Genomic DNA, 25,723 nt, shown 5'->3' on the forward strand with positions numbered 1-25,723 from the left:
GCTGTTGTTAAATAGCCCTCACCCAGCCCTCGGCTCCACCAGCGCGGACAGACGGCCTCTCTTCAGAGAGCATCACGACACCGGCGCGGTCTGCGGCACGCTAAAAATACCTTTGCCGTGTTGAATGTTGAAACTTTTGTCGGGCCGAGTTTCATCTAAACCCAACGCTTCGTACAGACGAGCGCCGGATAGAGGCAGCCCTCCAGAGCCCCCGCACACCGTCGTCTTCAGTGGCACAGTTTTGAGCGCATTTCGGCCGCTATGTCCGCCAACACGCAGCAGAGCAAGAGCTGCCCCATTCCCACGCGCGTCCTGCACCTCAAAGACTGGTCCCAGCTCCCAGACTGCTACAGTCAGACCCCTGGAGGGACGCTCTTCTCCACCACGCCGGGGGGTAAGACTGCGCTTCGTGCCTGTGTGCGCTCGGTGTAGGTTGGGGAAGACCGCACGGGATTCGGGCCGCTCTCCAAGCGTGGTCTGTCGGTTGGGTTTGGGAGTTTTGTGCACATGTCATTTGATCAGTTTGCGAGACCAGCTATGTTGCCCAGCCGTCTTGGTCTAGTTTAGGCTGGGGTTTCTTTCACTAGTGTGTGTAAAATGTTTGAAATCCTTACTGTACACACAGATATCTTTCATCAGTTTAAGCAACAGAGCAAGCAGACCTTAAGAGGATTCAGTGTTTGTTATATAATGTAAATCTTTTATATTTTTGCATGTGGATGTTTTTATATACGATTTGTTTTTTTGTTTTTTTCAACCACTGAATCTTGTTAAATGAACATGTTACAACTCTCCATGTGTTGAACTGCACAATCTCAACTATTTTAAGCAATATGAAAGTCTGATGCAAGGCTTTTTAACCTTGCTACATTGGCTGACTTGCAATAAGACCCTGTGTTATTTATGCATTTATTCATTATGCATGCTTTAAGCCAGTGCAGTGCCATTTAACAAAGTACATTAAAACTAAAACCTCTTCATATTATTCGATTGTAATGATCTGAGATCTAACGTAACCGCGAAACATTTTCACCGGTGCCCATTCCTGTCGCTACACAGACGTTTGTTTTTGAACAACAAGTTAATCGTTTATGGCAGACCGTCTGCAGCAAGATAGCCCAACTGCCGTACTTGTTATGCAACATTGTCTGCTTATCTGATTTGCAACTTGCATGTCCCCATATCAACGAGTTAATCTAATCTTGTGAAAAACAAATGCTTGACCCCTTTTCTTAATGGGCAGGACCGTCCACCCCTCGCGCTGCTCGATCTCCTTTGTCCCTCACTAGAATATCTTTTGCATGTGGCTGTAACTGTAGCACATGCAGAGGAGGAGGCAATTCTTAGAAACACCCCTCCTCCTTCACAGCTGCTGTGGATTTCAGGAATAACAGAACTGTATGTGCTCTGGAAAATGGGTTCATTGGGGACACTGTATCCCTCAGAGGGATGCAAAATATTTGTAAAAGATTTATATATATATATATTAATCATTTAGTCATTTAGTCAAAATGCACAAAAAAATCTAATTATATATATATATATATATATATATATATATATATATATATATATATATATATATATATATATATATATAAAAATTAAAATTTTTTTTTTAATTTGTGCATTTTGACTAAAATGCCTAAAAATGTAAGCCGTTTCACTTTTTTTTTTTTTTTTTTGCTTTTGCTGATTTTAGGTGAATTCACACTTCAAATTAAAAACAGTATCACACTTTGCAAAATACTTCACACTTGGGTTGTAATAAATAGTTTTAACAAAACAAAACAAAACCCTCCACTATCTTGAATCCTAAGAAGCTGGCGAGCAATGAAGGAACAAAACGTGCCTCCGCGGAACAAAGTCCTGCTGAAAGTGTTGGGTTGGTCTGCATTCCTCTGACCAGAGCAGCTCACAGTTGAGACCGCTGTTCGTCCAACCCCTGTCACCAGCTCCGTCCACACCCTGCCCCTCCCCCTTCTCTCTCGGCCCTCTTTTGTCCAGAACGCACTGAACTAAATAGCAAAAGATTGCATAACATGTTTTTCAGCCACTGGTAGGACTGTTGGGTACAGTGCAGCTTCAGCGGAGATAGCGCTACGTTTGATAGCAGTCAGAACAAGCCTGTACAGGGCTATAGTGGAGCTCCACAAGTTTGTTCACAACACGTTCACCTGCTGCATCGCAGCGCCCTCGTGTCTCGGCTCTGCTTGCTCACATGCAGATGTGCTCAAATTTCCTAGAACTAAAATGGGAGGCGCTGAGTCCTGCAATTCAGTTCACCCCGTTTTTCATTGTGGGAGCTCGAGTGTTTCCTTTCACATGCAAAATGTCACGCGTTTCAGTTTTTGTTTACAGCCTGATAGCGTAGTTAAGTGGCACATTGAGTTACTTTTTGTTTTGTTAAATAGATTAGAATTGCTGTCCAAGAAATGCCCTTCAGAGGCGCATTTTTATCGTCTGTTTTTGAGTTTGGAAACATTTGGCTGGGACCCAAAAAAATTGTGCCCTGCAGCGTAGAATGTAAATATGTTTTGATTGGTCGCTGTAATGCATGTCCTATCCCTCCTCCAGGAACCCGGATCATTTATGACAGAAAGTTCCTCCTGGACTGCAGGAACTCTCCCATTGCCCGGACCCCACCCTGTTGTTTGCCCCAGATTCCTGGGGTGACCATTCCTTCACACCATCCAATGTCCAAACTGCAGGAGCTCAAAGAGGAGTTGGAGGAGGAGAAGGATCTGACAGGTAAAGCTGTCGTCTATTCCAGAAGGAAAAAAAGAAACCTGTTCTGTGATTTTTAACATTTCCAGGAAACTTTAAGCCCCCAGGTTTCTCTGAGTTTATTTTGCAAGTTTATAAAACTGAGTTTTTTTGTGGGAATGGGCTCAAAGAAACACTCTAATCAACTTTTTATTTTTTTTGTTTCTTTTCTTTTAGCTGATGACAACCAGTTTGAAATGGACATTTGATTCTACCTCCTGTGGAGAATACTCTATTATATCTGTCAGGATGTTGCTGCTTAATCCACGATCAGCGGACATTACATATTCATCAGATTACGGGGCTTTTTAATGAGCTAAACACCCAAAGGGTGTCTTTTATTCTTTTGTTTAAAAGTATTTGTTAGGTGTTTACCAGAAAGACAAAAAACATGATTCTTTGACACATGACAGTGTTTTAAAGTTCTTTATTGTACATATGGTACTTTCTACTTTTTTTTTTTTTTTTTTTTTTTAAGAAAATTTAAGCATTGTGCGGGAGCCATGGCAAAATCTCTAATTTCTGAACTTTATATCTCCACAAACATTGTTGAATGGTAAAGACCTACTATATGCCAAATGAATCTGTCGCATAAGTTTGGTGTTTCACCTGAAAAAAAGCACATCAGAACATAAATGTACACCATTGTGTGCCCTCAGGGTTTTCCTGGTGTTTCATTTGCCTGGATTTCCTCAGGTTTTATTATTTGATGAAATAAAATATGAAAAAATTGTCAATTGATCTGAAGTATATTTTAAACTAATATAGTACTTGCAAATTGCTACAGTTGTATTTCCTTTGTGACAGACTTGGAGTCTTTTAAGACTGCATTTACTTGATAACATTAGATTATAAAACTTTTAAATTGATTAAAAAGCTGAATTTTCAGCGTCATTATTTCAAACTTGCATGATCCTTAAAATATTGATCTGACGCACAAGAAACACTTAATGCTTATTTACTCCAATACAGCATTTATTGAAATGTACATTTTATGTATCTGTCATCTTAAATCAATTACAAATTCTTAATTGTACTACTAGGGAAAAAACAAACACCTAATTGAAACGAACAGCAATGTTTGTCTTGTACACAAGTACCTATAGGTTAAGCTAGTTAGCACGGCCTCTGCTGGTAGATGCTATAACAACACATGTTTGTTTAACTCTCTTTAACACTCACTCCATCCTCTGCATATATATCACCTCAGGGAAAGAAAAAAAGACACAATTGTGAAAAGCTTACGGTTTCTTTAAATAGAATCAAGTTTAAACTAAAGCAGAAGTGAAAGATGCATGTAACTTCTCTTTATAATACCATGATAGGTTACGCTTGGATCAAGAAGCTTTATCCTTGCATGTCCATTTAGGCAGTGCTCCAAAACAAATGATTACCATAAAGCTTCAGACACAAACCGGCTAATAACAGTTTTCACTTTGTACAGCAATATTAAATCTAAGCGGTATCTCTTTCAGATGAGCACTCCAAATTCTTTAAATGAAAACTAGGGCTTGTTGGTTCAGAAAGACAAATATTTAGACAAAATACTTAGACAATAGACATCTTAAAAATCAAGTTTATTTCTTGAAATTTGTCCAAGACACTGGAAGAATGTGTATCCAGTGTTTCGAGAAAGAATCTTGTTACAGTTACCTGTGTATGTTTTGAGGTATAGTTGAATCACTATTAAAGCCACTCTTAAATATCTAACAAGATGGGAGGAAATCTCCTTAAAAGCAGTAGAGGGAAAACCAAAAGCAAAAAAAACAAAACAAAAAAAACAAATGAAGTCACCAAGACTTGCCACTAACAGATTTCAAATGGACAAGCTTACAATCGTAAGGAAATCCCTTTTTATCTCACCTTGAAGCCATGCAACTTTAACACAGAGCACAGGTGACAGGAGGGGAGAAAAAAAAAAAAAAAAAAAAAAAAAAAAAAAGTCTAGAAACACTAAAGAAAAATTAACAAACTGTTTATTTTGAAAGCATTTTGAGAGCTCTGAGCCTAGATGTAATAGACACAGCCATGATGTAAAATACAACCATACAATAACATTAGATTCAAAAAGGTACCAAAAAGTACAGTAAAAAAATAACACTTCCATCTCTGGAAATGTAAAAGGACACAACAAAAAAAAAAAAAAAAAAAAAAATTATAAAACAAAAATGTGAGAAGTGACATTTGCGCCCCCCAATTCCTTATGTTTTCTGTACAAAATGAAGCAGAAGTCCAGATTCTGCCAACTTCCAAAAGTAAAAGACCCCAATGTTCACTGTGACCAGACCGCTGGTTCCTGCTCGGTAGCTTTACGACCTTTAAAAGAAAGAGAGAGAGAGAGAGAGAGAAAGAGCAAAAAAAAACAAAAAACCTGATTTAGTTGCATGAATCCATGTAAACGGTGAAAAATAAATGAGGTGAAGAGATGGGGGCCTATCATGATCTACTGCTACAACCCTACTGGACCACATAAACCCACCCCCAAATGGATCTCTATCTGCTTTATAGTTCGGCTGGGTAAATGGAAATGAACTGGTAATGGAGCAACACAACCAAATTAACCTTACCATGAGTGGTAGGAGATAAAAATAAAAAAAATTAAAATTCATACCTGCACTACACATGATCAGTATGGCTTGTAGCTACTCTGGTGAGCCCCACGTCTTGGAGTTTTTCCATAGCTTGTATTGCCCTGGTCTAGGGGGGTAAGAAAAAAGCAGAGAAAGGAACTTGAGTCCCTCGCATTCACAAGAACCTGACGGGGGTGGGGAGGAAGCCCCAAGGACAATCAGTGCTTACTGTAGTCATATCCGCCGCCGTAGCCGTAGTATCCACCCGAGTAATCGTAGTTGCCATAGCCTCCGTATCCACCATAACCTTGCTGACCGCCATAGCCATAGCCTTGGTTACCGTAGCCTTGATTCCAGTAGTTATTGTAGCCCTGATTCCAGTTCTGACCCTGGCCTATAAAACAAAAACCAAACCGTTTTTAACCATCATGACACGGTAACACACTGATATCGGTAAGCAACTAGTAAAACCGTAAAGCGATTGGTCTCTACTCAATCTCTGTGGGGCATTAGAACGGATTTAGATTAATCAGATCTGAGATCAGCCAAAGCTTTTAAGAGATTACATCTGAAGACTTACACGCAAGAGGAATTAGATTAAAATGTCTGTGTGACCGCAGTAATAAATTATGACCCGAATTTCTAATTCTATGAAGTTATCAGAAAGTCAGATTCAGCTGTATATTTAAACCAGCCTCGCCTCAATCATAAATACCACTTTCTGTAGAGCTACATATACCACCAGAATGAACTCGATTCGTAACTGCGGCAGCTTTACCGTCACAGACTTGGCTGAATATGATCTTTTTTAGAGCCGCATGTGTCACATTTGAAGTTCTCAGCTATGATTAATATCTTCCTGTTTATTACAATTACTATTTGCATTTAGCTCTACGTAAGTGTAGTACGTTTGACGAGTACGCGGTCATTATCTAGGTAAACTTTGCGCAGCCTATAGTTTGAGAGGTCCAACGGGAGAGAAGCATGCAGTGGCTCTAACCTCCACGCCCCCTTCCTCTTCCTCCAAAACGACCCCCGTACTGCTGCTGCTGGTACACTTCTTTTGGCTGTGCAATCTTAATCTCGCACTGGGGAGGAGAAAAAGGAGGCATTAATAAATGAGTGACTGGTATCATAACACAATGTCAAACAACAACCCTGAGGATTTTTCACATCTATCTGTAAATTCAAGCAAAACTTCACACTGGTAACACTCACAAGGCCTTCTTTTCCATTTGTGTCCTTGGTTCCGCTGACGTTGTGATATTTCTTTTCTACAACTTTCTTGACGGGCTCTTCCTCCTTGAAAGTAATGAAGACAAAGCCTCTCCTCTTATTTGTCTTTGGATCCATTGGAAGTTCAATAGTCTCAATCTGCAGTGGCAAAAATCATCATCATGTTAAAAAGGCAGAAAAAAAACCATGCACAAAAAATTTATTGTGCAATGATCAAACTAGAAACTTTACACGGGCAGCATATTTAACTGCACAAACAAAAGCCAATGCATTATTCTCAAGATGCGTTAAGTCTGCTTAAAACCACTCAAAAATTTAAAAAAAAAGAATGTTTTAGTACCTCGCCAAAGGCACCAAAGTACTCGCGGATCCTCTCTTCTGTAGTTTCAGGATTCAGCCCACCGACAAAGATTTTCTTAACAGGCTCTTTCTTCATTGCCATTGCCTTCTTGGGGTCGATCTGTCGTCCATCCAGTCTGTGCTCTTTTTGTGCTAAAACCTGTGCAGAGACAAAGACTCAGCTTACCATCGAAGCAAAAATCACAATACACCAGGTCTTTCTAAAGCGTCAAAGCTTACCTTATCTACACTGGCTGGCTCTTTAAAAAGAATAAACCCAAAGCCCCTTGACCGCCCAGTGTTGGGGTCCATTTTGATGGTGCAGTCTGTCACCTCCCCAAATTTGGAGAAGTAATCTTTAAGATCCTTTTTACTAGTGTCCCAGCTGAGCCCACCAACAAACATTTTCCTGAGGAAACGAAGCAGAACATCAGTGAGACCAGGAGGGGGCGTGGTAGCGCATTTCAGACATTTTTCCCCCCATTTCTTGCACCGAAACCCCCCACTCCATACTAATAAAACAGAAATAACTAAACGCAGATACATTACTGAAACGCAAAAAAATATACACAAAATACAAAAATACTCGCTTATGGAAACAAGAGGCTCAAATGTGCATTTAACCCCCCTCCGTGTTCAATTCACCGTTGCGCCCATCCCCCTTCAATAGACACATGGCGCCAACAAAGACGGGAAGGAACAAAGGATTTCACGTCCCGGTATATAACACAATTATGCTTTTTACATACCCCGCATCTTCCTCTCCTTTGCTGGCATCAATCTGCCCCCCGTCCGATGAGCCATTTTGTGGGTCTTCCTCGTCCCCGACCGTGTCGTCGGCGCCGGCGTCTCCCTGCGCCGCGGCCTGCGCATCCCCGTTGCCTTCCTCGTATTGCTCGGCTCCGTTCAGATCGTCCTCGTGGCCGTTTTCTGAGGTTTCCATATACTGCTGCTCGGCGTCTGACATGGTGGTAGTTTAATGTGAAAACCTAAAACTGCGGGGAATGCGAAATGGTTACGAAAGGAAGCATCTTATGTAATGAGTGCGAACCACCATTTTGAACAGCGGCGCCTGCATTCTCATACGCAACAAGAATGTAAACATATCGTTTCCCTAAAATCACAAATATACAGCGTCGCTGGGCTATGATTTAACACGAGCGTTAACGCAGCTAATACATACACGGAAGCGAACAAATTCATAATTTACACGTAAATACTTTACCGTAAAAGCAGCAAGTGAAAAATCTCCGTGGAATGCTTTCCGCGGTGTGGGCCCTTCCTTATTGCGCCGACAAGCGGTTGGTTTTATATTACTGGATGGAAGATAAAGGAAGTTTAGTAAGGGCGCGTTTGATTGGGTGGCTTTGAACGCCTATCATTCTAATGGCCAATCAAACGTGTCGTGTACACGTCACAGAAATCCTCCCCCTAACGCGCTTCTTCTGAACGTTCGTGTCGAGTGGGGGAAGAACTCTTTGTTCTTGTTTGGTTTATAAACGTGTTGTTGACCACTTTTAAATAATAAAAAAGCATGAAGGGAGTTACGAAGCTGATCATGCTAAAAACAGGCGTTTGAATTAGCATTTTTCCCTGTATGGTCGAAATAGAAATAGGAAGGCGGTTATAGCTGCATTTACAATAGGCCTTTTATTTTAATTCTTGCGTTCATTTTGTTGTCCAGATAAACGTCTTGTTGTATTTAGTTCTTTACTTTCAAAAGCGATAGTAAACCAAGTATTTGTTTATTACCACCAGAAAGCTATTTTATATGTTACAATTTTATTTGATGTTGAAATTTTTTTAATATTTCTTGTTAAATATTTACTGTTACAATAATCAGTGGCAGTAGGATACTGTAAATTTGCAAATTTATCTTAAGTGAACCAAGAACATTTAAAATAACACATTTAGACTGCACAATAATAAGGGCTAAGACAAAATTGTATCACTTTATTTTATAAAACAGTTTAAACGAAAGATGAGAAAATGACCTAAATCGAGCAATACAGTAAATTCTTGTTGGTAAATTCTTCTTGCTTGAGGAAAGAAAACAAAAATCACACTGCTGCCGCCTCTACTACCGTTCCATCAGATATTTGGGGTTTATTAGGGTTATTATTCATCAACCAGTCTGCAAGCCATGTCTGTGAAGAAAAATAAGAGTACAAAAATAACTGAGTAAACAGCATCTTGACATATGAAATCCAGAAAGTAAGATTAATCAGGATCAACAAATGAATAAAAACAAAGAAACACACACAAAATAAAGGATGCGGATAGTTGAAATCTCTTGACTAATTCATCTGTTGTGTCAGACGTTGTAATTAATATTCAGTCATTTTTGTTTGATATCAATAGCTTTTCATACTCAAAGGTTTTAGAGTAAACAGTTGTAAAGATTTATTATATATTGTCCCTAAAATCTTTCCAGACGATAGCATCGATATAATCCAGAAGTTTAATCCTCATCCTGAAGGTTTGACTAAGATCAAAACCAAGACTGTGGGATCTAATCTTTTTTATTTTTGAGAGACCCATTTGCATGTTTTGATCTAATAGTAAAAATCCCAAAGAATTTCCTTCAAACAACTAGGCCAGTAAACTTTTACAAAGACAGTAAACTTCTTAGTTCTAAAGAAATACTTCCAAAATTACAATTTTGTCATTTATTTGCCCTCAATTCCAAACCTATCAGAATGACTTCTAAATCCTTTTAATTAACACGTGCACTTACAAAAGGGTCCAGTGGCTTTTTCTTGCTCAGTTCTGTCAGTCCGCTGAGAAGCGTTGGGCTGACGTACCGGCTCAGGTAATCTTTGGCAGCATCTCCCATAGGAATGGGTTCAATCACAGCTAAAAACAGACGACAAAGACATTTATGCTTTCGTATCCCATTAACTGAACTCATCTGGACGAGGTTAGATGTACTCACAGTTGGGAAAGATGAACCTGATCTCCCTCTCAGCAGCGGAGAAGGAATCACTGCCATGCACAGCATTTCTCAGGTCACACGTGCCAAATCTCGCTCTCAGACTGAGGGCGACATTCACAGAGTTCATGTGCATTTCCCAGAAAGACTGTTACGGCTTCGTTGCAATGACAAATGAGTTATGTGATTGATTTAGGCATTGCAAAAAAACGCAGATTTTGTAAATTATTATCCCAAAGTGCATAAAATTCAACAAAATACATATTTATTTTTGCCAAGAATTTAAAAGACAGCTATTGGTACACTATTTTTCCTTACAGTACATGAAGATGTTACTTTAAGTCCATTTTATTACTAAACCACCTGGACAGGAGATTCATTCAGTTACCAATCAGGATGCGTCTCTCTAGCTTTTATGCTGCTGACTGGCCCCATAATGGTTTTCCAGGTGGCAATAGCCTGGTGTCGGGCCAGTGCTAGAGCAACAACCGGTCCCGAGCTCATGAAGGCGGTCAGGTGGGGAAAATGCAGCTTCCCATAATGCTCAGCGTAGAAATCACTGCATTGCTCGGGACTCAGTTGAAGCCTTCTTTTCTGGTAAATGAGAAAAGCAAAACGGGAACGATAATGGTATAAGCAGAATGCAAACCCGCGAAACTTTTTAAACTGAAGCACTGGCTACAAAATGTGAACTACTAGCTGGCGAGTTTCATTTAATGAACACGCTTTTATTCAAACAACTTACAAATAAGGAGCTTATGGTATGAAAGCAAAGGACACGAGAACTAGCATTACCACAATGTTTTAAAACAAACCAGATTAGAAGGAAATAGGATCAGCGATAGCTCAGAATTTAGTTAATACATTTAATCAGCCTAATTTCAAAGTAGTGGCATCAGACACCAGTCTTGAAAAAAAATGACCAGAAACAGGGACTGTAGCAAGACTACGTAAAGAATCTTACATCTTGTTAAATGTTTATAAGGGAAAAACAAACGTGCGACGTACGTTATCATTACGTAACTTACCTGAAGAATTGTAAACCCAGATTGAAGAATAACGTCCTCAATTTCATCAGTTTTGTGGACGGCATCGGGTTTGATTAAAGCCAGCGTTCTCTCCACAAAGATACGAGGTGCAGGCATCAGTTTTTGAAGACTGTCGCTCTCCATGACTTTTAAACACTAGCGAGACGCTGTTTTTCTGCAGTTACTGGACTTTCACAAATTGCATTTGAACCACCAAGGCAACACTGGCCAAATCAAAGTGTAAAAGACTTTTAACGGAATGGAAGCACAATTATTTGCTTACATTAACAGTTCATATAACTCAAGCGTCTTCGTATCATGAAACGACCTCAAACGTCGAGTCCGGTTTGTTGACCGTGTTGCTAAGCAACAGTCGTATAAATATGCTGTGGCGCCATCTAGCGGCTATTCAGAACTATTTCAACAACTCGCGTGGATGCGTTTCTGTTCTTTAATTTAAAAAAGGCAGAGAAATTTAAGAAAAACAAAAACAGTCAACTGTAGTTCTTTTTAAAAGACTTTTATTTAGACATTAGAAAAGGCGTCTATCTGGTTCCAATGGTCACCTGCCACACTCTGATCAGGTTGTCAGTGTAGCCAGCAAAGAGAGTCTGATGAGAAAAGAGACAGGAATTATAAATCCGACATTGCCTCGGAAGCACTTGCTACTGATTTAAAATGTATAACATCCCCCTCATATTTGCAGGACTGTCACCATAAGGTTTCAGATGTTAAAAGTGATTGGAAGTAATCAACGGGAGCAGCTGATCCAGCCAGAGCTAGTAGACTAATGAAACGCAAGGAATAGTTCAGGAACTCATTCCAGGCGGAAAAAGGCTGCTATAAATAACTCACCTGTCCGTCAGCAGACCAGGCCAGAGAAGTACACTGAGGCGGCTCAGCCTTGCTGTTGGTGGTGATGATGTCCTGCCTCAGCTCATCAACAATGATCTTGCCCTCCAGATCCTGTTGAGAGATAACAGTCAGCTTTTGCAACAGCTATAGGATATTATGTACGCTGGGGCCAACAGTTCTCAGAAACAGCCTCTTATATCATCACTAAGTAACAGAAGGCATTGAACTTTCATCACGGATTTCTGTGCTCCAATATAAAAGGGAAATCAATATGAACGAGATGTAAACACACCCAGATCTTGATGCTAGGTCCAGTGGCAGCACACAGCCAGTAGCGGTTGGGGCTGAAGCAAAGGGCATTGATGGTGTCACCACCATCCAGGGTGTAAAGGTGCTTGCCTTCGTTCAGGTCCCACAGCATGGCTTGCCCATCCTGTAATGAGCACAAACATTAAATCGACTGGAAGGTTAGAAATTTGATCTGAAAACTTAGAAACTGCTTCTTTCTTTACCTGGTCATCTCAAAACTAACCCAGTTAACCAACTGCAGTAGTAAAAACCAGAAGAGAGGGGAGAGAGGAAAGGGAAAAAAAGGTGCTGCAATTACCTTTCCACCAGAGGCACAGAGAGATCCATCAGGAGACACGGTCACTGTGTTCAGGTATCCAGTGTGGCCGATGTGGTTGGTCTTCAGCTTGCAGTTAGCAAGATTCCATACCTGAAACAAATAAATAAATTTAAACTTGCTGCATTGGCAAATCTTCAGTCAATCCACGCAAACTGCCCAGATTAAGTTGATCACTTCTTTGGTCTCAATTGTTACCCATCATAATTGCAGGACTTGTCGTCAGAGCCCAAGAGCTCAGACGATATGAACATGGATTTGTTTAATCACAGGGTAAAGCCATTACACACAAAAAAGTGACTACTTTAAGATAAGGGTCTCACCTTGACCATTTTGTCCCACCCGCAGGACACAATGATGGGGTTGCTGCTGTTGGGAGAGAAACGCACACAGGACACCCACTCAGTATGGCTGTCATCCTGTGGACAAGTCAAAATAAAGGAAGTCAAAACAGCACAGACTAAAACGTGAACATATCTGTAGTGTTTTTGATGTGAAAGCCTTTGACGTGCACCAATGTAAATGCAACCCAAACCAATACAACCGTAGAACAAAAATCTCAGATTCTTTCGCTTAAAATTAAGCCCTAAGAACTATAACAGTGCTTGATAAAGGATAATATCGTTTAGTTTTCTTAAAACCAGCACTGCTTCCATTTTATTGCCTGTTGCACATGCACATTAGGTCATACTGAGAATCCAGTCCACAGAGACCTCTAAAAATGACTTGTTATACCATATTTATGACTACTAAGTGATTTAATCAGACTGAAGGGTTACATTTTCCCTGGTTATGTTAGATGGTCAAGGACTATGTCCACTTTTACAGCCTCTCCGTGAAGTGAGCACTAAACGCGTCTAAAGAGCAGGGTTACCTGGATGGTGTACTTGCAGACTCCCAGGGTGTTCCACAGCTTGATGGTCTTGTCTCTGGATCCAGACACGATCTGACGGTTGTCAGCAGAGAAAGCCACGCTCAGAACATCCTTGGTGTGTCCGACAAAACGGCGGGTTGTAGTGCCACTGGATGAGAAACACAAGTACACATTAACCTTACAGCATGTAATGCTGATGAAATACCTTTTATTCTGATCCAAACCATTGGCTGTAAAGTTGGTTTTGCTTAAGTCTATCACCTTAACAGTGTATTTCACAAACATTAAATAACGTTTAGACTTTCATATCAGTTTCACAGAGTTTAAACATGACCTTTACTCAAGGGACTACACAGAGCTAAGATCTTAAATCTTGCATAATGACGGCTTCTATGATGATCATACTTGGGGTTCTCCGACACACACACACTGGGCTTCTAAGAGTTTTTTTTAAAGCTCAGAAACAGCCTCTTTATCATCACAGGGATACAGAAGGCATTGAAGTTTCATCACCACTTCGAACCCAGCGGAACGGATCTGGAAAGTCTGCCCCGTCCCTCCACACACTCACGTTGTCAGATCCCACAGGCGCAGGGTGCTGTCCCAGGAGCCGGACAGGGCGAACTGACCATCAGAGGAGATCACAACATCACTCACGAAGTGGGAATGGCCCCTCAGAGCACGCTGGGGGATGCCATAGTTGGTCTCATCACGGGTCAGCTTCCACATGATGATGGTCTTGTCTGCAAGGTAGACGTCAGAAGATCAACCAACAGTTCTGTAAACTTTTATCAACCCTATAATCTGACAGCTGGAGGCATCCCACACACTAGACAGGTTCTCCGGTTACTACCATTCACCAACGCTGCATTATAAATATGTTTGATACCTAATCTAGGCCTTTATAGCGCGAAATATCCGTTCACATAGAATCAGAGCTATACGTGGTTATTATTCAGTGTAATTTTAAGGGCTCGTGTATCCGGCGGATATTCACCGGGCTCCAGCGCGGCTCTGCGGACACTTACCCCGGGACGCGGACAGAATCATGTCGGGAAACTGGGGTGTGGTGGCGATTTGGGTGACCCATCCACTGTGACCCTTGAGGGTCCCCCTTACTGTCATCTGCTCGGTCATTTTGGCGCAGGAAAGAATCACCTATAAAGGTGGATGGAGTTGGATTTTGTCGGAGGGCCGAGTCCCCCTATATCTCTCACACTGTGGCAAGAGGAAAAGGAAGAAGCACACCGGAAGCAAAACTCTTGAGGGTGAGCCGTCTTCTTCAGCCCGCGTTCTCGCGTGAGATTTCTATGTGAGCGGTTTACTGCCACCTAGTGTCCAGATCACATATAACGTCAAGCATATTATTTTTAACCTCTCATGCTTGATTGTTTAATGTTAATAAATTCGTTTGTGTTTTAGTGAATTAATCTGCTAACTGTTCGTCTCGATCGATTTTCACACATTTTTTTACTTGTGTTCCCTTGAGGGGTTATTTCATAGATGTGTGCGATGTACGAATCTACGGGATGTTTAAACAAAGACTATATTTACACTGTTAAGTGTTCCCCGTGTTGTACAGTCATAAAAACAGCACATTTGCAGTGGTGCTGCTAAAATGGTGTACGTTGTTGTAGAGTAGGCTGAAGCGGTTATTGTTAATATTAATATAAATAGTTTTAAGTCTATCAAATTGAACTAAAAAATACAACAGCCACGCCATTTATTAAAATAAACTGTATTTTTTGTATTTTAAAAATGTTTACAAGGGAGCATGAAATTTCGTTGCAAACCTTCCATTAGTTGGCCTATTTACACTGACTCGGTAAGCGATGCAAACAAAGTTTGGCGCAAGAAATTCAACGCATGCAAGCTGTTAATAATATTCGCATTTCCTGTGATTTCCCGAATGGAGGTTAGTATTAAACGTTTAATGCTGAAAGGATCCGGTCATCGTACAGTTGTAGCACAGCCCTGCTCTAATTCCTCGCGTGCGCGCGCCTCTCTCAGCGCGAGAGCCGATGACGTCACGAACACGTTCTAGAACGTTCCAGCTCGACGAACGCCATTTTGAACCAGACCGACGACAACAGAGAAGACGGGGAAATCATTTCGTTATCATCGACAACTGTTATTATTTAGAGGTCTTTCTCAAGCCAGGTACGGCAACGATTTACGCATTCGTTCATTAATTTACTCAATCAACGCAGTAGCTTCTTTATCTGTATTTTATTTTGTCACATATACACGTTAACGACGTCACTTTTAATCTTAACCGTGCAGTAAGTCTCACAAACGCATTTTGTTGTCTTAACGGGTTTTATTTATTGCTGTTATCTGCTAAACATCTTTAGATTTCCCACAGCAAATAATTTGCGTCGGGCAAACGCTTCGCTGACACGAGGTTTTAGGTTAGAACAAAGAGGCCGCTGTGTCTGGATCCGGCCCTGTGTTTTACAGAGTGTAGCAGGCGCACCTGATATTCAAGGTATTTATTTGTGTTGTGCTTGTTTTAGCAGATGAGACAAATACGATTGCGGTCTCCTTGGCTGAGAGAGGTGAGTCTGGAGGGCAGAATGGAGAACAGAAAGAGACACCGACGAGACTCGCACAGCAGCGAGAGAGAAAATAAATACAGAAAAAAACATCACCACTTCAAGACCAGCGAAGGGTGAGAGTCATTCTTTGAGTCCCTTTAAATCAATAAATAGTGTAAGGACATCTTACACTAGTTACCCAGTAATTTACTACTTTAAGGGGTGTCAGGGTCCTGGTCTTATGGACGCCTTTAAGATTTTTCAAGATTAAAGTTTTTATTTGTCTCACACAGTTATGTGGAGAATGTATAACCAGAGGTCAAATGTAGTTCAGATCCGCTCCATGGACAGCGCAAATATTATAGAAAAAAACGCAGAGGAAATATACATTAATATAAGTATTGAAAAAAACAGGTTGTACATGGTTGTCATGTAGCAGCAATACAGCAAGGAATAGAAAACTAACTACACTAGAAAATGTTTTGTGCACATAGTTTACATAGTTGCTGCTGTTTGGCATGACCCGTCTGAGGCTGGTTTTGAGCAGCGTCTTTGGCAGTGTGTTTTATAATACTTGTTTGACAGGTTTGCCACCTTCTTGGAAGCTTACTAGAAAACATTAGATAACATGACCTCAAAATGTCTCATCCGTTCGGACATTTTCAGCTGTTAGTGCCATGTTTTAAGTTAATAATTTGGGTCCTGATCTTTTTATTTGAAAATACTGAGAACATTTGAACACCAAGAAGTATTTGTATCGTCTTAATAGACATTACTTTGAGGCAATGAGCTCAAATGAAAGAGTAGAAACTGCCGAAAGACGAGTTTCCTAGAATACTTTTTAGTCCTAGACTTGGATGTAAATCTTAAGTGTTTCAGGTGAAAGAAAGGCTGCCATTGTGAAACAATTGTGGCAGTGTCTGATTGGATTGTTTCACAATGCCAGTCTTTTCTCTGCAACAGCCCAAAATCGTGCAGTGTATCTTGGCCTTTTTAAAGACACAGGATAGAAAACAATAGCTAGAGTGATTTTTATAATCCCCGGTCCAATGTGAGTTATTTGGCATGCACTGATTTATGGATCACAGATAATAGACTGGAAATTAAAGAGATACATTTAGTAGATTTGCATGCATGTCTTTTTTTAATAATTATTGCTAAAAAAAGCTGCATTTTCTTAACAGGCATTACCTTGAGACAAGGAACTCAAATGAGAGACTGGAAGATAAAGATAGGCGAGCTGTATTCAGAGACCATGAGGATGAGAGCCGGGGTGCTTGTAAAGACAAGGCGAGAGACCGGGACAGGTGCCGTGATAGAGACCGGGGTCGGGAGCGTGACAGAGACTGGCACCATTACAGCAAATCCTCTGGAAACAGCAGGCGAAGCAGCCGGCACAAACACCGGCACCATCGCTCGCACCATCATTCTGACTCGGTATGATCGCTGTCTGCCTCTCGTTGCCACGGCAACTGTCTGCTTTCTGTGCCTTTCTTGTTATTTGCACTGTGGGAGTTCCTCATTCCCAGTATTGTCTGAGTGAACGACAGGAAGAATGATGGTTGAAATTATTCTAATATTATGACGTAATAAGAGGGTTTTCACTCAACATAACGTTAGTTTGATATCCACAGAACATAAAATATTTTAAAGCACCTCATTCGTGAGGGGGAATAAAGATCTAGAATGTTTTTCAATGCTGAATTGTTATTGTCTACTTAATGGTTTGAGAAAGTATCTCATCTGAAAATATGTTGCCATTGTTTTTCTTCTGTAACACACACGATGTGGTGGGCCCTGTGTGTATCTCGCGGGCTGAATTTGCGTTGGCTGCTCCCTGTGGCCGGGCCTGGCTGCTGCGGGTATCTGAATGGGCCGAATCACTTCCCCCCCCAATCGTGAATGAATGAATGGCGCGTTCTGGTCCCCCACGATTCTCATGGGTTAATGATGATGATGATGGTGGTGATGATGATGATGGCGGTGGTCCGAAACCCCAGAGGAGCCATCGCAGGAAAAGATCCAGGAGTGTTGAGGATGATGAGGAGGGGCACCTGATCTATCACAGTGGAGACATGCTGAGAGCAAGATGTATAGAATACACACTTTTCTGTATCTCTTCTGTATCTTTTCATTTCTTTCACTGCTTATTTTCTGTTGTGGGGTCAGATTAATATTACACGCTAATTTTGGGGTCCTGATAAATGCAGTTGTGGCAGAACACTTAGACTTATCCTGATGTGTGTATCACCAGTCTAGTATTGTCTTATGTTCGTCGATTATTTACGCATTGCTTTTCTAATTTGAGTGTTCCAAAAACGAAGCACAATCTTTTGAAAAGGTTTGATGGACCATTGTGTCAATTTCATGTTTCTAATTGTCTTTCTTTAAACCCGTAGATGAAATTATGTGCACACTTGGAGAGGGAGCCTTTGGTAAAGTGGTGGAGTGCATTGATCATGAAAAGTAAGTCTTTTCACCGTTTCAAAATGTTTTTGCCCTCCGCAAGACCCTATGTTGATTATAATTATTTATCAAATCTGATGCTTTACTATTAAATGGAAATCTTCTGTATTGTGGTATCCGTTGTAATTAAACTGATTATTGAAATATATGCCGTTTCACACAAAAATGCTTTTCGGGAAATGCTTTGAATAAGTGCCTGATAATAAGTGCAGTTTTTATGTTTAATGCTTCTCCTTTATGACATTATTGCAGGGCCGGAGCTCGCGTTGCGCTGAAGATCATTAAAAACATTGAGCGCTATCGTGATGCAGCTGTGTCTGAGGTTGAGGTGCTGGAGCAGATTAACTCACTTGACTGTGACAGAAGATAGTAAGTGCCTGTGAAAGCAGAAAAGAAATCTTTATGCCTCTGTGATGAATGGCTGTGTAATATATCAAACTTAATTTGAAATTTACAGTGTGTAGAAGTCAGGAGTACATATTAAGGGATGCCATATTTCATATCTATTTTTCCTTTCTCCAGTGCTTGTGTGCGGATGTATGACTGGTTTGATCACCATGGACACATCTGCATCGCCTTTGAGCTGCTGGGCTTAAGCACGTATGATTTTCTAAAGGAAAATAGCTTTCAGCCCTTCTCTATGAACCACATCAAGCACATGGCCTACCAGATCATCAGAGCCGTCAGATGTAAGTCATGAATCTCGCTTGAATGAAATTTTTTTTCCCCGTGTATTTTGGACAAAACATTGATGTAATATTTTGTATTTCTTTGCTTCTTTGTGTCTTAGTTCTTCACAAGAACAAACTGACGCACACTGACCTGAAACCAGAGAACATCCTCTTCATTAATTCAGACTATGATATCAAGTACAATCCAAAAATGGTAAGAGGAGACATTGACTCCATACAGACTATTGCCGTATTAATTGTTTTATAAATAATGATGAATACTTTTTTAGAGATTTGTTTTTGTACCTTCATATAGAAAATAAAACCGAAATAAATTCAGTTTAAACCTATTTCAGATATTTGCTAGTGGAACTTTGTTTTAATTATTCGTTAAATCTTTCAGTTTAGCCCAATCTCATAGATATTCAAGAGTATTTTCAATGAGTTAACAACAACAGAACTAACTGTGGTGTTTGAAATTGTAGAAGAGGGATGAGAGAACTCTGAGGAATCCTGATGTGAAAGTAGTTGATTTTGGGAACGCAACATATGAACATGAGCATCACACCTCTGTGGTGTCCACTCGACATTACCGAGCTCCAGAGGTTATTTTGGGTGAGCCGTTACGGATGCATTGTTTTCATTTATATATTCTGAGGTACGTGCATAGCACCTGCTGGGATTGCTTGCATTGTAAGTTATAACGGCGACATCCTGTTTCTCACAGATCTAGGCTGGAGTCATTCCTGTGACGTGTGGAGTATAGGTTGCATTCTGATCGAGTATTATCTGGGATCGACTCTATTTCAGGTCATTATCTTCTGAGTTCAGGCTGATTCATCTCTGTTCATTTTGAATACACGTGACTTGTTGATTCAGCGCTTGTGTAGTAGTTTGTGGTTTTTGAAATTACAGACGCATGACAGTAAAGAGCATCTGGCCATGATGGAGCGAGTTCTGGGCCCTTTACCAACACACATGCTGCAGAAAACAAGGTCATTTCAATATTTGCAATTATATAATAATATATATGGTCATATCAGGGATTTTTACAGCTTTAATTTAGCCATAGAAGCCGTGCAAATGGAAAAAAAAATTACACAATTATTTCAAATGTTTAGTTATGCTCTATAATATAGTTAGCTCTGTAATATTTCTTTAAGTAGAAATTTATATTCATGAGAGATTGTAAGAAATCATTATCCAGGAACCACAAATGCCTGCATAAATTGCAAAAGGAAGAGTCTTGTTTGTAATTCCTAAAAAGTTATTTCTTAGTTTAATCTTTTTGCATAACTTGACAGATTTATCTTATTTTATTTTTCCACTTTTTTTTATTAGCTGTAATTCCACATACTTCTAATGTTTTATGTAAATAGAATCAAAATGTCCCCCCCCTCCTTCATTATGCAGAAAGAAGAGATACATTCACCGTGATAAGCTGGACTGGGACGTTCATAGCTCCTCGGGACGTTATGTTAGGAAGCAGTGCAAGCCGCTGAGAGTAAGTTTTTCGTTCTTGAAGATTTTACCACTCAAGTTGGTGCTGGATCTATTATGGTTTTTATTTTCCGTAAAGACATTTAAAACACAACTGACTTGTTCCGTTTTCTTGCAGCAATACATGATCTCTGGTAGCTCTGACCACGTACAGCTGTTTGATCTCATAGAGCGGATGCTGGAGTATGACGTCACGAAGCGAATCACCCTGGATGAAGCCATCAAACACCCTCTTTTTGACTTTCTCAGAAAGACAAAGAAATAAATGGATTCTCTTGCTTTTTTTTTTTTTTTTTTTTTTGCTGAAAGTTCCTCTCTAAGAGAGGCCGTTTCAGTCGACTGTATCAGTCCTCTGTATAGATCATACACTGCTCTCTTGTTTCTATTTATTGTGCTTGTTTTTGGGTTTAGGGTATGTGACCTGTCGCTCTTGAGTTTTTCATTGATTTGTGCTTGTCATCTGCGTCACGTGACAGAACGATGTGCTACTGTGAAGGGGCGAGCTTTTAGGGTGTTAAATGTGTACAGTACCCGATTTGTTAGCATTATCAATATAAACGTAGTGATATTTGTAAATGTATTTTCAGTTTTCCCTTGATTTTTAAATAAAATCAGATCTGATCAGTACGGTTGGTCTCATGGTGGTGAAATGTTCTCAAGCTGTCAACAGGGGGCGGTAGATCCCAACATAATCATTACTGAGAAGAAATGCATTTCTGCTTCTAGGAATATGGGTTTATTGTAATATTGTGTTTAATTTGCGAGGCGATGGTGTTAGCACGCAAACATAGCAACAATACTTGTCACTTATACATGTATAAAGCCGAAAAGATTGCGCTTGACAGTCTGGAGAGCTGCAGGGCACAAGCACAACAGCATATATTTGTAATTTCTAAAGAAATGTATTTAAAAATGCTGCTCCATTAAATATTGTACAGACTGTCACGCTGATTCTCCGTGTGGAGAAAACAACCTGAAAGTGAGGAAATCTCAGATTGTTCAGTTGTTTTTTTACACTGGTTTCTCTCACACACACACACACACACGCCACTGAATGTCAGGCTCGTGGCTCAATACCCGAAAGAGCGCCCTACCTAGGCAATATTGGTATACGTCACAGGCGCGCGCAACATTTTGGCACTTTTGAGAGTCTCTGAATCGACGCTCGTCTAGGACGGACGAAACCCTGTTCACTAGGTAGTCGGCATACTAGGTTTTGAGACGCGCGTGCTGTTCAAAGTACCGTGTGCTGCTCCGCGCTGCTCAGTCTGACAGCCGCATCTCATCGATCAGGAGCCGATCGATACTGAAAGCCATCTAACTATCGGAAACTACCCGGAGACCTTTTCCAGCCATGGATCAACCTGCGGACGGAAGCATAGAAAGCAAACAGAACGCCGCGAGACCGCTTTACCGGCGCTGTTTAGTGTCTTTTCCCACCGTCGCGTGTTTAGTGTTGTCGCTGAGCTCGATAGCGGCGTGTTTCCTCATGACTTTCAAAACGCATCAGATGGAGAGCAGGCTGCGCGAGCTGGAGATAAAGATGACTGACATCTGTCAAGAAACACCCAAAGACGTCTCTGTTTCGCAGGAGCTGCGGGAATCCATCGAAACGCTCCTACAGGAGGCAAGCGTTTTATCACTTTATAACGGAAAGCTGCAACATCATATGCTTCACGTGGTTCTGTAGTATGATATCCAGTTACGTTTATGCTCTGATAAGTTTACCGCCGGATCAAATTAATCCCATTAATAACGCATCGCCTGCTCATTAGATGTCAGTGGTTTTCAGAGTTCTTTAACTAAGGCAAATTCACACATTTTTACCAGGATCTATCTATCTATCTATCTATCTATCTATCTATCTATCTATCTATCTATCTATCTATCTATCTATCGTAAAGGATAACAGATATAAATAGCCTGTCATTCTGCGCGTGCAGCAGCAGGTGCGTTTATGCGATAAGAGCGATTTTTTAAAATATGTAAACATAATTGTGCTTCATTTATTTATTTTCACTTCACTGGCAGATTATTGCACTAAAGACAATTCTTCTCAGTGCGGTGTATTAAAACGAATGGGCTATATATTCTTTCCCTGTCCTGTGTTAAGAGATGCAGTATTTATTGCTAAATATACACAGTAAGCCTATATAATTAGTAAATTGCAAACTGTATAAAACATGAATTACAAACACGTGTAAGATCATCGTAAAGAAGGCAGCAAAATGATGAGCAGGCTAGCATGTAATCCAATACTAGTACTATACTGGTGCTATGTTGATTGCCGGTGTGTTTATAAAAATTTTTAACTCTGCAAACAATGACTACCACCGACACTCTTCGATATTCAGGTTACTGCTTAATGTACCCGGGTTGAAGTTGAATGATTAATTTCCTCCACGTTGTTCATCACTTTTCAGAGGGTGAATGAAGCGGTGCCGAAGTTGCGTGTGGCTAGAGATGCACCACAAGACTGCAACTGTCCTCCAGGTATGTCCATGGATCTGGTCCTACAGTCTCTGAAATGCGGCATGAATCCGGGTAGAAACTGTGAAAAATTCATCAGTGTCTTGTTCTCGAACAGTTATCGCAAATCTGCGATGGGGATGAAATGGACGGAGAACTGAAAGTGCAGGTTTCTGAGATTTGTAACTAATTGATGAATACCAGACTGCAATTGGTCGACTGAGTTTTTCAAATAAATATGTTGGGTTAATGTAAAAGTCAGTAGATTTCCTACGGTGGCTGTTGTAGTTTCATGTATCTCGTATCATCATTTTAAGGATAACTTAAATGCTTAATGTCTGTTTAGTAGTCACCTAATCAGCCTGTTATGTTTTTAGAGATGTTTTGGTGATAATGTTGGCCGGCTGGAGTCAGAAAGCCATCCAGCCGTATTAATCTGAATGAGCGTTACTCGCATGCAGGGTTTAAGGCAAATACAAATCGCCGTAATTATAGTTCACTTTACAATTTCCAATTGTGAATGTAAATACAGAGGGAAGGAGAAAACGTGCGGCTGTGGCACATTGATGAACTGGTGGTTGTGGAGAGGTTTTTTTCGGGGCTCTTGTGTCACAAAATGCGGTTGTTAAACATGGGGTCGGTGGTAATTTGAGTTTGGGTGCATTGAGAAACTTTGAGGAACAGTCGATCTTTGCATTGAGCCGTGGCGCTTATAAAATCCAGCGTTTCCATAAATGCATGCCGGTTCACATCTGAAGGGAGATATTGATGTCGCAGGACAAGAGGGAGGTCACAGGCATCTGTTTATAGGTTCTGAGCGTGAATGTGTGTGTGTGTGTGAAGGGGCCCCGGGTATGCGTCTGTGTGAGTGTGTATTTCTGTTTGTTTGTGTGGGTAGTGCCTCAGAAAGCCCAACAGAGGCACCGAACTGTAAGGTGAGACCCTTTCATTTTAGAAGCAATGGTTGCCACCTGAAACCTGAAGCGTTTTGAGCGGCCCTGGCAGGCAGGATCAGAGAGAGAAGTATTTCTGTCTCCACAACAGACGTGAGCTCAGAGCGCTCGCCACACCGTCCCCTACAGGAGCTGCTTGGAGTGACACTGATGAGAGGAACAGTTTAAAAGCTGAAAGTTTGAAAAGTTGATTGTGTTTTTTCCCCAAAGCAGTTGGAATTAATAAGGCTTTTAAGCTTTAAAAAGGATGCGAAACACCATAAAAGAACGATAAAGTACTTTTTCTAAAGCCATCGATTGCAGTGTGGGAAACGGAATACAATTTGAGAAAACAATATGAAAAAAAAAACCTTAATAAACAGTGAAAGGTTGAAAAAGGTTAAAATTTTTTTAACCCTTTTCAACCTTTCACTGTTATTTTTTTTCTTATGTTTCATTCTGCTATAATTTAAAGAACCCATATCTTATTAGATATATAATATTAGCCCTATAATAATTATTATGGGTTTTGTCCACTCATACATTAAAAATAAGCATTAAATATTATTAAATAGATTAATTAATTATTAAATTAAATAGTCTGCGTAAATTTGGAGAATAGTTTTTTTTGTATTATTTGTTTTTACCATTGTTGATTGTAAAAGCATTTTAATAATAATAAAAAAGGTTTTGAAAATTGAGATAATACATTTTTTATGTAATTAATCAAGTAATTTCTTTTACTGTTATTGAACACACCCTCGAAGAGATGAATTTTTAAAAGGGTGAAGAATTGACCATGCCTGGTGTTTTTTACTTTCTAAATGATATAAAAACTGTAGAAATGCCCTTGGAGGAGCTGTAGAAGGTCCCTGTCATGTCCTTCTCCTTAAGCACATAGCTTCTTTCATTTCTGCTTCCTCTATTCAGTTCTCTCTAATTACCTGTCGACTGAGACGGTTGTCCTTGCATGCTAAACGATTGCCCGTCTGTTATCACCCATTTCCACCAAACGCCAGGCCCTCTCGAACGAAAGCACGAGAGGTCTTCAACTCCGTCACATCTCCCTGTGTCGTTTTTCAGGCTTGCATGTTCTCCTTCACTCTATTCAGTCCTTGGAAGGGTTGGACAAGGTCAGGGACACATTTCTCCCCTTTCCTACATTCATTGCCCTAAGGATTTATTGTCTTTCGTCACCCTTTTTTTGAAAGTTCATTCAGGAAACATCTGAGCTGTAGGTGTGGCGTGTGTTTTGTAGTGATCGACTGAAGCCAGGGGTCTCTTTGTCTTGTTTCACTTGAGGAAATGTTGATTAATTGATTCGTTTTGAACACACTGATACTCTCGCGTGAATGGACTAGGATTATCTGCGTTCAGGTTGTTGTGTACAGGGATCCTGTAGCTCAAACGGCAATGCATTGTATTAGGAATGCCAAGATCGTGGGTTCAGTTGAATGCACGAATTGATGAAATGTGTTTGTTAAATGTAATATGAAAGCTTTTGCATAACGCATTCCATGTTTAGCCCCCTTACGAAAACTGTAAAAATAATTCTTGATTATTTCAAAGGGTTACTAATGACACGTCATTTGGATATTTTCCTTTCTGGGAAACAAAATTTGGGATTGCACAATAGACCATGTGCTTCCTTCACCTCAGTTCACATATGCATGCAGAAATGCAAGCTCAGAAATAGACGTTTTGCATTCCGTTGCAAATGCAAGTTCAAGTTCGGTGAACTCTGACCTGCCTTCGCACAGTCGGAGCCACAAGCGAACAGAACGAGTGGCCAGGATATCATGAAGTAGCCATTTATTTACCCACAATTACGCGGTTCTGTCAGGCACATCAAAGCACGGCTTAAAGTACTGAGCTGATACGGTGTTTCATATTTCACATTCTAGAGATGACAATATTAAACAG

General features: G+C 40.4%; 6 protein-coding genes across 9 annotated transcripts in view; 3 read left to right on the plus strand and 3 right to left on the minus strand.

Moving 5' to 3' along the window:
* Positions 1-13: 13 nt before the first annotated feature.
* On the plus strand, positions 14-3,503 carry eif4ebp3l (eukaryotic translation initiation factor 4E binding protein 3, like). The gene is made up of 3 exons (XM_043257383.1): positions 14-394; positions 2,578-2,751; positions 2,944-3,503. Exons 1-3 carry the CDS (start codon positions 262-264, stop codon positions 2,973-2,975), a joined length of 339 nt encoding a protein of 112 aa, XP_043113318.1. The 5' UTR covers positions 14-261; the 3' UTR covers positions 2,976-3,503.
* Positions 3,504-4,324: 821 nt separating this feature from the next.
* hnrnpaba (heterogeneous nuclear ribonucleoprotein A/Ba) lies at positions 4,325-8,292 on the minus strand. 2 transcript variants are annotated; one of them, XM_043257366.1, is made up of 9 exons: positions 8,137-8,292; positions 7,661-7,906; positions 7,152-7,320; positions 6,913-7,071; positions 6,555-6,710; positions 6,337-6,424; positions 5,566-5,730; positions 5,378-5,463; positions 4,325-5,082 (listed from the first exon to the last, which is right to left on the minus strand). In XM_043257366.1, the coding sequence occupies exons 2-8, from the start codon at positions 7,876-7,878 to the stop codon at positions 5,393-5,395; spliced, it is 1,026 nt and encodes a 341-aa protein (XP_043113301.1). In that variant the 5' UTR covers positions 7,879-7,906; positions 8,137-8,292; the 3' UTR covers positions 4,325-5,082; positions 5,378-5,392. The 2 variants fall into 2 exon arrangements, with proteins under 2 accessions (XP_043113301.1, XP_043113302.1); XM_043257367.1 differs by lacking the exon at positions 5,378-5,463.
* Positions 8,293-8,743: 451 nt separating this feature from the next.
* nme5 (NME/NM23 family member 5) lies at positions 8,744-11,263 on the minus strand. The gene is made up of 5 exons (XM_043257377.1): positions 10,872-11,263; positions 10,232-10,437; positions 9,847-9,947; positions 9,649-9,767; positions 8,744-9,058 (listed from the first exon to the last, which is right to left on the minus strand). The coding sequence occupies exons 1-5, from the start codon at positions 11,013-11,015 to the stop codon at positions 8,972-8,974; spliced, it is 657 nt and encodes a 218-aa protein (XP_043113312.1). The 5' UTR covers positions 11,016-11,263; the 3' UTR covers positions 8,744-8,971.
* A 112-nt stretch (positions 11,264-11,375) lies between these two features.
* rack1 (receptor for activated C kinase 1) lies at positions 11,376-14,466 on the minus strand. The gene is made up of 8 exons (XM_043257368.1): positions 14,254-14,466; positions 13,797-13,968; positions 13,226-13,373; positions 12,675-12,770; positions 12,334-12,444; positions 12,019-12,159; positions 11,727-11,837; positions 11,376-11,482 (listed from the first exon to the last, which is right to left on the minus strand). Exons 1-8 carry the CDS (start codon positions 14,360-14,362, stop codon positions 11,417-11,419), a joined length of 954 nt encoding a protein of 317 aa, XP_043113303.1. The 5' UTR covers positions 14,363-14,466; the 3' UTR covers positions 11,376-11,416.
* A 759-nt stretch (positions 14,467-15,225) lies between these two features.
* On the plus strand, positions 15,226-21,026 carry clk4a (CDC-like kinase 4a). 3 transcript variants are annotated; one of them, XM_043257355.1, is made up of 13 exons: positions 15,226-15,385; positions 15,745-15,896; positions 16,947-17,199; positions 17,763-17,853; positions 18,162-18,228; positions 18,481-18,597; positions 18,751-18,917; positions 19,019-19,113; positions 19,385-19,514; positions 19,627-19,709; positions 19,815-19,894; positions 20,313-20,403; positions 20,518-21,026. In XM_043257355.1, the coding sequence occupies exons 2-13, from the start codon at positions 15,745-15,747 to the stop codon at positions 20,662-20,664; spliced, it is 1,473 nt and encodes a 490-aa protein (XP_043113290.1). In that variant the 5' UTR covers positions 15,226-15,385; the 3' UTR covers positions 20,665-21,026. The 3 variants fall into 3 exon arrangements, with proteins under 3 accessions (XP_043113290.1, XP_043113292.1, XP_043113293.1); XM_043257357.1 differs by having other exon boundaries at positions 15,227-15,385; positions 15,742-15,896; XM_043257358.1 differs by lacking the exons at positions 15,226-15,385; positions 15,745-15,896; positions 17,763-17,853 and having other exon boundaries at positions 17,061-17,199.
* Positions 21,027-21,175: 149 nt separating this feature from the next.
* col23a1a (collagen type XXIII alpha 1 chain a) overlaps positions 21,176-25,723 on the plus strand; it is a 106,858-nt gene continuing 102,310 nt past the window's right edge. Inside the window, exons 1-2 of the mRNA XM_043257385.1 lie at positions 21,176-22,026; positions 22,823-22,892. Coding sequence (XP_043113320.1) covers positions 21,754-22,026; positions 22,823-22,892 — 343 coding nt within the window. The 5' untranslated portion in view covers positions 21,176-21,753. The remainder of the gene's footprint in view (positions 22,027-22,822; positions 22,893-25,723) is intronic.

This window comes from Puntigrus tetrazona, chromosome 14 (genome assembly GCF_018831695.1).
Source record: "Puntigrus tetrazona isolate hp1 chromosome 14, ASM1883169v1, whole genome shotgun sequence".
Classification (NCBI taxonomy): domain Eukaryota; kingdom Metazoa; phylum Chordata; class Actinopteri; order Cypriniformes; family Cyprinidae; genus Puntigrus; species Puntigrus tetrazona.